This window comes from Hyla sarda, chromosome 3 (assembly GCF_029499605.1).
Source record: "Hyla sarda isolate aHylSar1 chromosome 3, aHylSar1.hap1, whole genome shotgun sequence".
In the NCBI taxonomy this organism is placed as follows: domain Eukaryota; kingdom Metazoa; phylum Chordata; class Amphibia; order Anura; family Hylidae; genus Hyla; species Hyla sarda.
In genome coordinates this window covers 191056299-191072063 of record NC_079191.1, presented here as the reverse complement: position 1 = coordinate 191072063, position 15765 = coordinate 191056299, and the positions used below count along the sequence as shown (strand labels likewise).

Genomic DNA, 15765 nt, shown 5'->3' with positions numbered 1-15765 from the left:
CACCTCCTGCCAGCCGGCATCGTGACAGTAGATCCGGCCATGGATCCCGCTGAAGTCCCTCTGCCAGTTGTCGCCGACCTCACCACGGTGGTCGCCCAGCAGTCACAACAGATAGCGCAACAAGGCCACCAGCTGTCTCAACTGACCGTGATGCTACAGCAGCTACTACCACAGCTTCAGCAATCATCTCCTCCGCCAGCTCCTGCACCTCCTCCGCAGCGAGTGGCCGCTTCAGGCCTACGACTATCCTTGCCGGATAAATTTGATGGGGACTCTAAATTTTGCCGTGGCTTTCTTTCTCAATGTTCCCTGCACTTGGAGATGATGTCGGACCAGTTTCCTACTGAAAGGTCTAAGGTGGCTTTCGTAGTCAGCCTTCTGTCTGGAAAAGCTCTGTCATGGGCCACACCGCTCTGGGACCGCAATGACCCCGTCACTGCCTCTGTACATTCCTTCTTCTCGGAAATTCGAAGTGTCTTTGAGGAACCTGCCCGAGCCTCTTCTGCTGAGACTGCCCTGTTGAACCTGGTCCAGGGTAATTCTTCCGTTGGCGAGTACGCCGTACAATTCCGTACTCTTGCTTCTGAACTATCCTGGAATAATGAGGCCCTCTGCGCGACCTTTAAAAAAGGCCTATCCAGCAACATTAAAGATGTTCTGGCCGCACGAGAAATCCCTGCTAACCTACATGAACTCATTCATCTAGCCACTCGCATTGACATGCGTTTTTCCGAAAGGCGTCAGGAGCTCCGCCAGGATATGGACTTTGTTCGCACGAGGCGTTTTTTCTCCCCGGCTCCTCTCTCCTCTGGTCCCCTGCAATCCGTTCCTGTGCCTCCCGCCGTGGAGGCTATGCAGGTCGACCGGTCTCGCCTGACACCTCAAGAGAGGACACGACGCCGCATGGAGAATCTCTGCCTGTACTGTGCCGGTACCGAACACTTCCTGAAGGATTGTCCTATCCGTCCTCCCCGCCTGGGAAGACGTACGCTGACTCCGCACAAAGGTGAGACAGTCCTTGATGTCAACTCTGCTTCTCCACGTCTTACTGTGCCTGTGCGGATATCGGCCTCTACCTTCTCCTTCTCTACTATGGCCTTCTTGGATTCCGGATCTGCAGGAAATTTTATTTTGGCCTCTCTCATCAACAGGTTCAACATCCCGGTGACCAGTCTCGCCAGACCCCTCTACATCAATTGTGTTAACAATGAAAGATTGGACTGTACCATACGTTTCCGCACGGAGCCCCTCCTAATGTGCATCGGACATCATCACGAGAAAATTGAGTTTTTGGTCCTCCCCAATTGCACTTCCGAAATTCTCCTCGGACTACCCTGGCTTCAACACCATTCCCCAACCCTGGATTGGTCCACTGGGGAGATCAAGAGTTGGGGTTCCTCTTGTTTCAAGGACTGCCTTAAACCGGTTCCCAGTTCTCCTTGCCGTGACCCTGTGGTTCCCCCTGTAACCGGTCTCCCTAAGGCCTATATGGACTTTGCGGATGTTTTTTGCAAAAAACAAGCTGAGACTCTACCTCCTCACAGGCCTTATGACTGTCCTATTGACCTCCTCCCGGGCACTACTCCACCCCGGGGCAGAATTTATCCTCTCTCTGCCCCAGAGACTCTTGCTATGTCTGAGTACATCCAGGAAAATTGAAAAAAGGGCTTTATCCGCAAATCCTCCTCTCCTGCCGGAGACGGATTTTTCTTTGTGTCCAAAAAAGATGGCTCCCTACGTCCTTGCATTGACTACCGCGGTCTTAATAAAATCACGGTAAAGAACCGCTACCCCCTACCTCTCATCTCTGAACTCTTTGATCGCCTCCAAGGTGCCCACATCTTTACCAAACTGGACTTAAGAGGTGCTTATAATCTCATCCGCATCAGAGAGGGGGATGAATGGAAAACGGCATTTAACACTAGAGATGGACACTTTGAGTATCTGGTCATGCCCTTTGGCCTGTGCAACGCCCCTGCCGTCTTCCAAGACTTTGTTAATGAAATTTTTCGTGATCTCTTATATTCCTGTGTTGTTGTGTATCTGGACGATATCCTGATTTTTTCTGCCAACCTAGAAGAACACCGCCAGCATGTCCGCATGGTTCTTCAGAGACTTTGTGACAATCAACTTTATGCCAAAATGGAGAAATGTCTGTTTGAATGTCAATCTCTTCCTTTCCTAGGATACTTGGTCTCTGGCCAGGGACTACAAATGGATCCAGACAAACTCTCTGCCGTCTTAGATTGGCCACGCCCCTCCGGACTCCGTGCTATCCAACGTTTTTTGGGGTTCGCCAATTATTACAGACAATTTATTCCACATTTTTCTACCATTGTGGCTCCTATCGTGGCTTTAACCAAAAAGAATGCCAATCCTAAGTCATGGCCTCCTCAAGCGGAAGACGCCTTTAAACAGCTCAAGTCTGCCTTTTCTTCGGCTCTCCAGACCTGACCCATCTAAACCCTTCCTATTGGAGGTTGATGCCTCCTCAGTAGGAGCTGGAGCGGTCCTTCTACAAAAAAATTCTTCCGGGCATGCTGTTACTTGTGTTTTTTTTTCTAGGACCTTCTCTCCGGCGGAGAGGAACTACTCCATCGGGGATCGAGAGCTACTAGCCATTAAATTAGCACTTGAGGAATGGAGGCATCTGCTGGAGGGATCAAGATTTCCAGTTATTATTTACACCGATCACAAGAACCTCTCCTATCTCCAGTCTGCCCAACGGCTGAATCCTCGCCAGGCCAGGTAGTCTCTGTTCTTTGCCCGATTTAATTTTGAAATTCACTTTCGGCCTGCCGATAAGAACATTAGGGCCGATGCTCTCTCTCGTTCCTCGGATGCCTCGGAAGTAGAGCTCTCTCCGCAACACATCATTCCTCCTGACTGCCTGATCTCCACTTCTCCAGCCTCCATCAGGCAAACTCCTCCAGGGAAGACCTTCGTCTCTCCACGCCAACGCCTCGGAATCCTCAAATGGGGTCACTCCTCCCATCTCGCAGGTCATGCGGGCATCAAGAAATCCGTGCAACTCATCTCTCGTTTCTATTGGTGGCCGACTCTGGAGACGGATGTTGTGGATTTTGTGCGAGCCTGCACTGTCTGTGCCCGGGATAAGACTCCTCGCCAGAAGCCCGCTGGTCTTCTTCATCCTCTGCCTGTCCCCGAACAGCCTTGGTCTCTGATTGGTATGGACTTTATTACAGACTTACCCCCATCCCGTGGCAACACTGTTGTTTGGGTGGTCGTTGATCGATTCTCCAAGATGGCACATTTCATCCCTCTTCCTGGTCTCCCTTCAGCGCCTCAGTTGGCAAAACAATTTTTTGTACACATTTTTCGTCTTCACGGGTTGCCCACGCAGATCGTCTCGGACAGAGGCGTCCAATTCGTGTCAAAATTCTGGAGGGCTCTCTGTAAACAACTCAAGATTAAATTAAACTTTTCTTCTGCCTATCATCCTCAATCCAATGGGCAAGTAGAAAGAATTAACCAGGTCCTGGGTGATTATTTACGGCATTTTGTTTCCTCCCGCCAGGATGACTGGGCAGATCTTCTACCATGGGCCGAATTCTTGTATAACTTCAGAGTCTCTGAATCTTCCTCCAAATCCCCATTTTTCGTGGTGTACGGCCGTCACCCTCTTCCCCCCCTCCCTACTCCCTTGCCCTCTGGTTTGCCCGCTGTGGATGAAATATCTCGTGATCTTTCCACCATATGGAAAGAGACCCAAAATTCTCTCTTACAGGCTTCATCACGCATGAAGAAGTTTGCTGATAAGAAAAGAAGAGCTCCCCCCATTTTTTCTCCTGGAGACAAGGTATGGCTCTCCGCTAAATATGTCCGCTTCCGTGTCCCTAGCTACAAATTGGGACCACGCTATCTTGGTCCTTTCAAAATTTTGTGCCAGATTAATCCTGTCTCTTACAAACTTCTTCTTCCTCCTTCTCTTCGTATTCCTAATGCCTTTCACGTTTCTCTTCTTAAACCACTCATCATCAACCGTTTCTCTCCCAAACTTGTTTCTCCCACTCCTGTTTCCGGCTCCTCGGACATCTTCTCCGTAAAGGAGATACTGGCCTCCAAGAAGGTCAGAGGGAAAACTTTTTTTTTGGTCGATTGGGAGGGTTGTGGTCCTGAAGAGAGATCCTGGGAACCTGAGGACAATATCCTAGACAAAAGTTTGCTCCTCAGGTTCTCAGGCTCTAAGAAGAGGGGGAGACCCAAGGGGGGGGGTACTGTTACGCCGAGCGCTCCGGGTCCCCGCTCCTCCCCGGAGCGCTCGCTACACTCTCGCTACTGCAGCGCTCCGGTCAGATCCACTGACCCGGTGCGCTGCGATACCGCCTCCAGCCGGGATGCGATTCGCGATGCGGGTGGCGCCCGCTCGCGATGCGCACCCCGGCTCCCGTACCTGACTCGCTCTCCGTCGGTCCTGTCCCGGCGCGCGCGGCCCCGCTCCCTAGGGCGCGCGCGCGCCGGGTCTCTGCGATTTAAAGGGCCACTGCGCCGCTGATTGGCACAAGTGGTTCTAATTAGTGTGTTCACCTGTGCACTCCCTATGTATACCTCACTTCCCCTGCACTGCCTCGCCGGATCTTGTTGCCATTGTGCCAGTGAAAGCGTTTCCTTGTGTGTTCCTAGCCTGTGTTCCAGACCTCCTGCCGTTGCCCCTGACTACGATCCTTGCTGCCTGCCCCGACCTTCTGCTACGTCCGACCTTGCTTCTGTCTACTCCCTTGTACCGCGCCTATCTTCAGCAGTCAGAGAGGTTGAGCCGTTGCTAGTGGATACGACCTGGTCACTACCGCCGCAGCAAGACCATCCCGCTTTGCGGCGGGCTCTGGTGAAAACCAGTAGTGACTTAGAACCGGTCCACTAGCACGGTCCACGCCAATCCCTCTCTGGCACAGAGGATCCACCTCCTGCCAGCCGGCATCGTGACAGCGGCACAAAGTGGTATGATACAGCATATAACTCAGGATAAATACAGGATAAGTAATGTAATGTATGTACACCGTGACCCCACCAGCAGAATAGTGAGTACAGCTCTGGAGTATAACACAGGATATAACTCTGGATCGGTATAGGATAAGTAATGTAATGTATGAACACAGTGACCTCAACAGCAGAATTGTGATATAACTCGTGATCAGTACAGGATAAGTAATGTAATGTATTTACAGAGCGACCCCATCAGCAGTGCAGCTCTGGAGTATAATACAGGATACACAGGGTAAGTGATAGAGATGTCTGGAGGAGTTCCAAGGGGGCAGTGATGGACAGAGAAGTCTGAAGGAGTTTTGAGGGGTCTGTGATGGACAGAGGGGTCTGTAGGAGTACAAAGGGGTCTGGAGGAGAACAGAGGAGTCAGGCATGGACAGAGGTGCCTGGAGAGGACAAGGGGGTCTTGGGGAGGTGAACAAAAGGGACCGCAAGGTACAAACTGTCTGTCATATAAATGGCACTCCTGTCAAGTTGTGTAAGGGTTAAACTTGCCGGAATAAACAAACCATAGTGATAAGAAGACAGGGGCAGCCAGGGAGGGGATAAGTGTCCTGGGCCCTGATGGTGAATTTGCCTCACAGTCCGCTGTCTGGATTGTAATGCATTACAAGAAGAAACAAAAGCTAAGATAAGATGAGAGGGCTGTCCATTACTTGCTTGTAAAGCCCTGCTGCTCACTGCTTCCTCAGCGGCTTGGCATCAGTTTTCTTTGCCGCCTCTCCGTGCTCACAGTCAGGTACTGAAGCCACTTCTCTTAAAGGGGCAGTGGCTGATTGGACACAGCAAACACTAATGTATGTGCGGTGGTCTCGGCCACCACCAATACGCGGCCTTAGTCGGCGGCCTAAATGGCCTAATTGAAGAGCCGACTCTGCCAAGGGTCATCATAAATGACTCATGGACAAGGCTGCAGGTGGCACTAGCACTCTGATGTGCTTGCTTCTGGCCTGTCATTCTGCCTGTAGGAGCCCGCAGCTGTCGGAAGCGAGCATGCAGGGATCTACAGTATCAGTGCTAGGAACATCACCACAAGGGACTCCATGGGGGAGGAAAGATTGCTGAGTTGCACATAGCAACCAATCAGAATGCATCTTTCATATTTGAAAAGGCATCTGAAAAATGAAAAAAAGCCATCTGATTGGTTGCTATTGGCAACTGGTCTACTTTTCCTCTGGACAGGTTTGATAAATCTCTCCTGATATTTTTATGTAAGTTTTTTTCTACCTGGCTTTTACAATTTCTTCTCCGGGGCTGCAGAGTTTGGCACAAGAGGATCAGCTGATCAGGTCTTTACTTGAAATGTCACTTTTCCTTTTGTGATGCTGACAGCTCTGAGCTCCCTAACAGCCAATGTTTCCCCCTGTGCACACAGAGCTCCCAGCAGTTTAGTCAGCTTATCAGAAAGGTTCCAAATCAAGTAAAGTCCTGCACTGCCTGTAACATCCCGCAGCTGATAAGTTGTGATAAGTTGTGATAAGTTGACAGCACTGCCGGAATGCATCAGATCAGCTGTCACTCTACTCACATTTATCTATATATTCTCTCCCTAACCCAGTGTTTTCCAAACAGTGTGCTTTAAGCTGTTACAAAACTACAAGTTGTAGATGTAGTTTTGCAACAGCTGGAGGCACACTGTTTGGAAACCACTGCCGCAAACTGTCCCTTTCATGTTCTTCTAAAACTACAATTCCCATCATTCCCTGATAGCCTGTAAAACATCAGAAGTGTGACAGGTTAGGGGATGATTAATATACAGTCTGCCAAGTCATGATGGGAGTTGTAGTTTTATATGAGTCCTCCCTAAACAGTCACTCTCCTGTCATTATAAAACTACAACTCACATCATGCCCTGACAGCCTGCATATCCATCATCCCAACCAGCCACACTCTTGCTTTTATGAAACTACAACTCCCATCATGCCCTGATAGCCTGTATAACAGCAGAAGAGTGACAGGTTGGGGATGAGTGATATGCAGGCTGTAAGGGCATGATAGGAGTTGTAGTGTTAGGCTAAAATGCCACTTGTTTTTTGCAGTTTTGCAAAATTGCAGCATGCCACATCATTTCCCCTTGATCCCCCTGTTCCATTTAATTCCCCCTTTATTACCCTCTGTGTAAATTTTTTATGAAGTGGCACAGGGGGGTAAAGGGGGAATGAAATGGCACAGGGGGATAGAGGGGTAATGAAATGGCATGGGGGGGGAGAATAAATGGCACAGGGGGATAAAGAGGAGGTGATGAATTTGCACACAAGGTAATAAAGGGGGAATGAAATAGCACAGGGGGGATCAATAGGAAATGATGTGGCACAGGGGGTTATAAAGGGGGCAGGAGATAATTTGGCACAGGGGGAATTAAGTGGCACAGGGGGATCAGGGAAGGAGGGGGGGAAATGTATTCTTGTCCATGTCAGGAACTGCCCTGAGCAGGATAGGTTTGATAAGGGGATTTGCTCCTACTCTAAAATAGTTCCTAAAATAGACAGAGGTGTCAGCAGAGAGCACTGTGGTCAAACAGAAAAGAAATTAGAAAAGAAAAGAACTTCCTCTGGAGCACACAGCAGCTGATAAGTACTGGAAGCATTAAGATTATTTAAATAAAAGTCATTTACAAATTTGTTTAACTTTCTGGCACCAGTTGATTAAAAAAAAAAAAAAGTACCCCCCTTTAAATGCTGTAACCTTTGGGGCAATAAGTCATCATCCACAAGCTTATGTGTCCAATGAAAAGAGGTTCAGATCCTGATCACTGTCAGACAAGCAACAGTTAAAGGGGTACTCCGGTGGAAAAAAAATTCAAATCAACTAGTGCCAGAAAGTTAAACAGATTTGTATATTACTTCTATAAAAAAAATCTTAACTCTTCCAGTACTTATCAGCTGCTGCATGCTCCACAGGAAGTTGAGTTGTTCTTTTCAGTCTAACCACAGGGCTCTCTGCTGTCACCTCTGTCCGTATCAGGAACTTTCCAGAGTAGGAGAGGTTTTCTATGGGGATTTTCTTCTACTTGGGACAGTTCCTGACATGGACAGAGGTGTCAACAGAGAGCACAGTGGTCAGACAGAAAAGAACAACTCAACTTCCTGTGGAGCATACAGCAGCTGATAAGTACTGGAAGGATTAATAATTTTTAATAGAAGTCATTTTTAAATCTGTTTAACTTTCTGGAGCCAGTTGATATGACATTTTTTTCCCCTTTACCTTAATCATCATTGTTCATGAGCTTCTACATCTCAGGGGTAGGATCTTCCTCATGTTGGATGGTCTGAGAAGATCGGGCTCAGGAAGATTTTTTAAAACATTACAGTCTTACGACATAGAATCTTTAAATTTTGCTACTACACCATCCTGTATTAAATCTTTCATCCATAGTAACCTTTTAATGGTACAAACGTACTTGATCTTAAAGGGGTACTCCCCTGGAAAACATTTATTTTTAACTAAACTGTCTCTAGAAAGTGAAACAGGTTTGTAAATTACTTCCAGTACTTATCAGCTGCTGTATGATCCACACGAAGTTCTTTTTATTTTTGAATTTCCTTCCTGTCTGACCACAGTGCTCTCTCCTGACAAAAAGAAAAAAACTTCTGTGGATCATACAGCAGCTGATAAGTACATGAAGGGTTTAAAAAACACTTTTGATATATTTCCAATTGCATGTTATTAAAAAAAAAATTTTCTTTCTATTTAATTTTCCACTTTGAAAAAATGACCACTAGGGGTCTCCCTACCAGTCCTAGCCGCAAGCCTTTTTTTTGGGATTTCAGACTCATGTTGGAGTCTGAAATCTCAGACTACAGCCGAGACACAGACAAGCTCAGCGCTGCTCCCTGCCTGTCAATCAGACAGGCAGAAGGCAGCACTGTGCTCATAGCACAGCAGGGCATACTCCTGACTCTGCCTCACTGCATGCTCTCATTCATTTTACTATCTGAGCTCCAATCTTTCTTCTCTCAGCACGTGCAGTTGTAAACAGAGAGGAGAAGACTCAGAGCTGCCGCCCCCTTCCTCCCTCACACTAGGACGGCTGAATGAGCATCTAGGAAGACAATAAATTAGGTACAAAGAGGGGGTTTTGAATGAAAGGAAACACAGGGATAGTGTCATTGAGAGTCAGGTACACATTGGGGGGGGGGGTTAGGGAGAGTTTAGATCATGATAGGTACTCTAAGATTTTTAAATAGAAGTAATTTACAAATCTGTTTAACTTTCTGGCACCAGTTGATTTTAAAAAGATGTTTTCCAGGGGAGTACCCATTTAATAGGAAAATCATTAGAACTGCAGGCTGAACAGGACTAATATTCATTACCATCAGGCAGTGGGGTATCACAGGATCTACATGAAATGTGTTAATTTTTTTTTAAAGCCTCTTAGCTCTATCCCCAGAGCCTTGAGAAAACCGGAGACAGTTATTAACAAATTTAATATCGAGTCATCCATAATGGAAGTCCCCTCACCTGTCTCCATCAGTCTCCCGGGGCCTTTTGCTCTGGTCTGAGATCAAGCAGACCAGAGCAGAAGATTACCAATAATACTGATCAGTGCTATGCCCTATGCATAGCACTGAACAGTATTGGCAATCAAGTGATTGCTATAAATAGTCCCCTATGGGGACTATTAAAGTGTAAAAATAAAGTGTGGGTTATCACAGGAATCTACATGAAATGTGTTCATTTTTCTAAAAGCCTCTTACCTCTATCCCCAGAGCCTTGAGACAACCGCAGATGGATATTCACAAATTTAATATTGATCACTATCAATACAATACACAATATAAGGTAATCTCCTATTCAGGGACTAAATAGACAATACCTGCTAAGGCTATGAAGTCTGACAGCATAGGGCTCACGCAAGGTGCATTGTGTGGAGGACAAAAGAAAACACAATCGGGCTATGAAATAGTAGGTGTTATGTAGGCTGTGCAAATAAATTGTAAGATTAGATTCCACTTGTACTATCCTTGCAGGGAGAAAAACTCTTCTCCATTTTTGCTGCTACAGGATGTAAAGGAAATGCATTCTTCCATAAAAAAGTAAAAACAAAAACAAAACAATGCTGATATGTTCAGTAAAGTAGAAATGTCGGTAGATCTGCAGACAAAGAACAAAAAAAAATAACAAAGACTACTGACCACTTTTGGAGTTACAGTTCTTTCCCAATAACTTTTTAATAGTGCAGTAAATATCATCTGAGCAAGTACAGGATTTGAAATCGGGGTATCGTTCAGTGAAGTAAAATAGAGTCAAATTGCAATTCATCAAACTTTTTGGTTGACAGTTGCCACCTAAAACACAAAAAAAATTCCAAATACTTTAGGCAGGTAAAAACAAATAACAAATATTTAGTAAATGAGTTTAAAATAGAAAAGCCATTGTTTTAACTCATACATCATGAAGACTGTGGAGATTTAACTAGCACAAGCGCATATAACAACCGAACCGCACATTTTTCTGATTTGAGCAACTTAAAGTTATAGGCCACTTTTATTTTGCACTCAATTTAAAGAATCTCTCATAGTTTACCAGTGAAACATTGATACATATTTATTTTCATTATTTTTAATAATGTTGATTCCAGTGAAGTTGAAATAACAATAGTGCGTTTCAGAGGGTTCACCTCCTTCCTTAGGTCCACCAATGTTACGATGGAGGCAAACCCTCCAAAACGCATTATTGGCATTTTAGCTTCATTAAAATATACAAGGCATTGCTTTTAAACAAATTGAACCTGTTTTAAGGTTTAATTCAGGGCCAATAAGGTGTTTTTCTTTTGCTAGTATATTGTTATTCACCCCAGGCTCACTCGGCATCCCACACCTGGAACCATAGCGCATCGACACGATCCCTATCTAACCCATAGAGGATCGACACTATCTCTAAAGGGGGGATATGCATATTTTTTATATACTCCAAGGTGAGGGGTTAGATTACCTAGCAGGTTATTCTTGTTGGTCTAAGGGTAATACACAAGGCGCTGTTCTCCATATTACATTTTCTTACCAGTATCTACTTGGATGTATGTAAGATCTACTTGCAGAGGGAGACCTTTAATCTTCTGAAAGGTAAGAGTCTCAGAGATGAGACATTCACCTCTTAGACATTTATCAGTCATTCTGCCACAAAAATAGGTACGCAACTTTAACCTCTTCCCGCCCTGTGATGTATATTTACGTCATGGGTGGTAATACGGTAATGCAAAACGACAAGTATTACAGATAGAGACATGGTACAGGACTGGCCTGTTTACCACATAAGTGTATGATCCTTTTCCCTCTTCTGTAGGGAGGTGTATCTACACAGGACAGACATATTATACGCTCTATACATGATGGCACAAGCGTTCTGTCTCCAGACTATTTGACTACTTTAAAGGGGTACTCCACTGGGAAACTTTTTTTTTTATCAACTGGTGCCAGAAGGTTAAACAGATTTGTAAATTACTTCTATTTAAAAATCTTAACCCTTCCAGTACTTATCAGTGGCTGTATTTTCCAGAGGAAGTTATTTTCTTTTTGAATTTTCTTTCTGTCTGACCACAGTGCTCTCTCTGCTGACACCTCTGTCCATTTTAGGAACTGTCCAGAGTAGGATCAAATCCCCATAGGAAACCTATCCTGTTCCGGACAGTTCCTAAAATGGACAGAGGTGTCAGCAGAGAGCACTGTGGTCGGACAAAGAGGAAATTCTAAAAGTATACAGCAGCTGATTAGTTAAGATTTTTAAATATAAGTAATTTACAAATCTGTTTAACCTTCTGGCACCAGTTGATAAAAAAAAAAAGTTTCCCAGTGGAGTAACCCAGTAGTCAAATAGGCTGGAGACAGAACCATTGTGCCATCATGTATAGAGTGTATAATATGTCTGACCTGTGTAGCTACACCTCACTACAGAAGAAGGAAAAATGTCTTTGGGCGGGAGTTCCCCTTTAAGGACTCAGCAATTTTTATTTTTAAGTTTTCATTTTTTCCTCCTCACCTTCTAAAAATCATAACTCTTTTATATTTTCATCCACAGATGAGGGCTTGTTTTTTAGGCAGTTTACCTTTGTAATGACATCACTAATTTTACCATAAAATGTATGGCGCAACCAAAAAATACTATTTGTGTGGGGAAATTGAAAAGTAAAACGCCCTTTAATGCAAATTTTGGAAGGTATTGTTTTCACACTGTACAATTTATGGTAATATTTCTTTATTCTGTGGGTCAATACGATTAAAATGATACCCATGATTACATACTTTTCTATTATTGTACCGCTTTAAAAAAATTGCAAACTTTTCAACCAAATTATTATGTTTAAAATCCCTTTTAAACATAAAGGGATGAGGGCTCTTTTTTTGCACTGTAAACTGTACTTTTTATTGATAACACATTTGCATATATTAAACATTTAATACATTTTTTATCAATTTCTTTTGGAATAAAATGTTACAAAAAAGCAGCAATTTTGGACTTATTTTTATACATTCATGCCGGCAAGGAGTGTATGGCCTGGGCTCCTGACTTGAGCCTGTGCCATACAGGCCGGCCGCCAGCTGATTCTTGAAGCTGGGGGCTGCCGTTGATGGCTGACAAAGTTGACAGTGGTGTCTAAATTGACCTTTAACCAGTCCCTGGGGGTCCCGTGGGGTGGTTTCCCTTCTGAGGTAGCCGGAGGGCTTACCTCTCCTGCTGCGCTGGTCCCAGATCTGAGATTGATAAAGCCTGGCTAAACCAGGCTTTATAAATCGAGCACAGAGCACACAGATCAGCAGACTAAAAGTGTTAGAAAAAAAAAAGTTGATTAAAAAGTTTTAAGAAACACCCATTAACCCCTTCCATATTAAAAGTTTGAATCACCCCCCTTTTCCCAAATTCCATATAAAAAATATGTAAACATAAAAAAATAAACATGAGGTATCGCTACGTGCGCAAACATCAGAACTATAAAAATATACTGTTAATCAAACCATACGGTCAATGGCGTTTATGTAAAAAATACCAAAGTCCAAAATTGCATATTTTTGGTCACTTTGTATACCCTAAAAAAAATGTATAAAAAGCGATCAAAAAGTCCCATCAAAACAAAAATGGTTCCAATAAAAACATCAGATGATGGAGCAAATATGAGCCCTAACACATCCCCGTATATGGAAAAATAAAAAAGTTATAGGGGTCAGAAGATGACAATTTTCAACATACAAATTTTGTTTCATGTAGTTATAATTTTTTTTAAATAGTAAAATAAAAGAAACTCTATATAAATTAGGTATCATTGTAACCCTATGGACCTACAGAATAAAGATATGCGATCATTTTTACATAAAAATTCAACACATAGAATCAGAAGCCCCAAAAGTTAAAAAAGTCAATTTTTCCCCACAAATATTTTTTTCTGGTTTCGCCGTATATTTTGTGGGGAAATGATTGATGTCATTACAAAGTAAAATTGGTGGTGCAAAAAAACAAGTTCTCATATGGGTCTGTAGGTGCAAAATTGAAAGTGTTATGATTTTTAGAAGGTGAGGAGAAAATAACAAAAGTGCAAAAATGAAAAATGGCCTGGTCCTTAAGGGGTTAATACAAGTTTCTCACTTAGGGTAAGGTCACACATAGCACATACGCAGCATATTTGGCACTGCAGATGCAATTCTGACCGACTTGCCTTTTGTGCTCGTAGCAACAATGTGCCTCTACGAGCAGAAACATAGGGAACTGTGAGTCGCACTCTCTCATGTGCAGTGTACTCACAGATATCACGGTCACTTCCTCTGCTAGGCCAAAAGCGGCCACAATGTCTGTGAGTATACTGTGCAAGCACCGTACAGTGAGCAGTTGACTCGCAGCACCCTCTATGTCTGCTTGTAGCGGTGGATTGCTGCTACGAGCAGACAAAGTAGGGACACACAGGCAAAGTAGGAGGCTGGCTCTAGGGACCCACAGTAGCAAATCTGCAGCATCAAATACGCTGCGGATGTGCTACGGGTAACCTTATCCTTGTTGTCAAAAATATTTCTATATACTAAGCAGGGCTACCTAGAGTGACCTGTGCTCTATAGATTGTTACATGTGACAGGTTTAACTTTTTTCATTGGATTTTAGTTTTGTGAGCAATAATAAAAGTTGTTTTATTATTTTCTAGTTATTCTCTTACTAGCTATTGGGAAATTGGTCCTTTTTGTCTGCTATGGCAGATTTTTTTGTGTAAAGTCTTTCAGCTCTCAGGAATCACTGTAAATTTACAAATCCTTTTAACTTTCTGGCACCAATTGATTTAAAAAAAAATAGTTTTTTACCATTTTTTTCCCAACTTTCTATAGTATTTTTCATTACATAAAAGGGTACTCTGGTGGAAATTATTATTATTATATATATTTTTTAAATCACCTGATGCAAGAAAGTTAAACAGATTTGTAAAATACTTCTATGAAAAATCTTAATCCTTCCAGTACTTATAATCTGCTCTATGCTCCAGAGGAAGTTGAGTTGTTCTTTTCTATCTGACCACAGTGCTCTCCGCAGACACCTTTGTCCATGTCAGGAACTGTCCAAAGCCGGAGCAAATACCCATAGCAAGCCTATCCTGCCCTGGACAGTTCCTGACATGGAAAAAGGTGTCAGCAGAGAGCACTGTGGTCAGACAGAAACAAACTACTCAACTTCCTCTGTAGTATACAGCAGCTGATAAGTACTGAAAGGATTAAAATGTATTTAATAAAAGGGATTTACAAATCTGTTTACGTTTCTGGAACCAGTTGATATGAAAAAAAAAAAAAAAAGCTTTCCACTGGAGTTCTTATTAGCTACAGATTATCTCAGTGTGATATTCTAAACCAGTGGGCCTCACTGTTGGATCCAGTCTGAACCTTGATCATGGATGTCAGCTGTCCGGACCCAGGGCTGTCCTATGATAGCTACAAACAGGAGTTGCAGCCAGGGCCGGATCATCATTGGCACTCATGGAGCGCCTGCTCTGGTCCCCAGGCCCGCAGGGGGCCCCCGTCACACTCGGGACATCCCTGTGTCCCGAAAAATCTTTTCAGGACACAAGGATGTCCCGGCGGATACCTCTCTGCGGCAGCCCCCGCGTTAACTTTAAAAACGCAGGGGCTGCCGGGAGTTTGCGCAAGCAGGGACGTCACTGACGTCCCGTGCATGCGCCCATAGAAGAAATGCAGAGCGGAGCGGAACAGCGAGGAGGACGCGCGCATGGTAAGTTACCAGCGGCATGTTATCTTCAGTGTTCCAACCTCTGCTCCCGGGACCTACTGCTATGGCCCATAGGCCATAGCAGTAGATTGTGACCCCGGTCCAGAGGAGCGGTGGTCGGAATACTGAAGTGGGGCAGTACACAGGCATACAGCCTCCAGCCATACACTGTATATGGCTGAAGGCTGTATGTCTGTAGAGGAACTGTACTGCACCTAATGTGGGGAGCTAAACTCCACCTAATGTGGGGAACTATACTGCACCTAATGTGGGGGAACTTTACTGCACCTAATTTGGGGGAACTTTACTGCACCTAATGTGGAGGAACTGTACTGCACCTAATGTGGGGGAACTGGACTGCACCTAATGTGGGCGATCTGTACTGCACCTAATGTGTCCATAAAAGGGACACTGCGGAGTTGGAAAGGGTGCAGAGACGCGCGACTAAACTAATATGGGGCTTGGAACATCTTAGCTATGAGGAGCGATTAAAGGAGTTACAATTGTTTAGTCTTGAGAAGAGACGTTTAAGGGGGGATATGATAAACGTATATAAGTATATTAATGGCC

At 44.4% G+C, this 15765-nt stretch overlaps 1 protein-coding gene across 1 annotated transcript in view; it reads right to left on the bottom strand.

Annotated features, from left to right (window-relative positions):
- Positions 1-15765, bottom strand: part of GFRAL (GDNF family receptor alpha like) — a 133452-nt gene that overhangs the window by 61185 nt on the left and 56502 nt on the right. The window contains exon 3 of the mRNA XM_056565748.1: positions 10140-10292. Within this exon, the coding sequence (XP_056421723.1) occupies positions 10140-10292 (153 nt within the window). The remainder of the gene's footprint in view (positions 1-10139; positions 10293-15765) is intronic.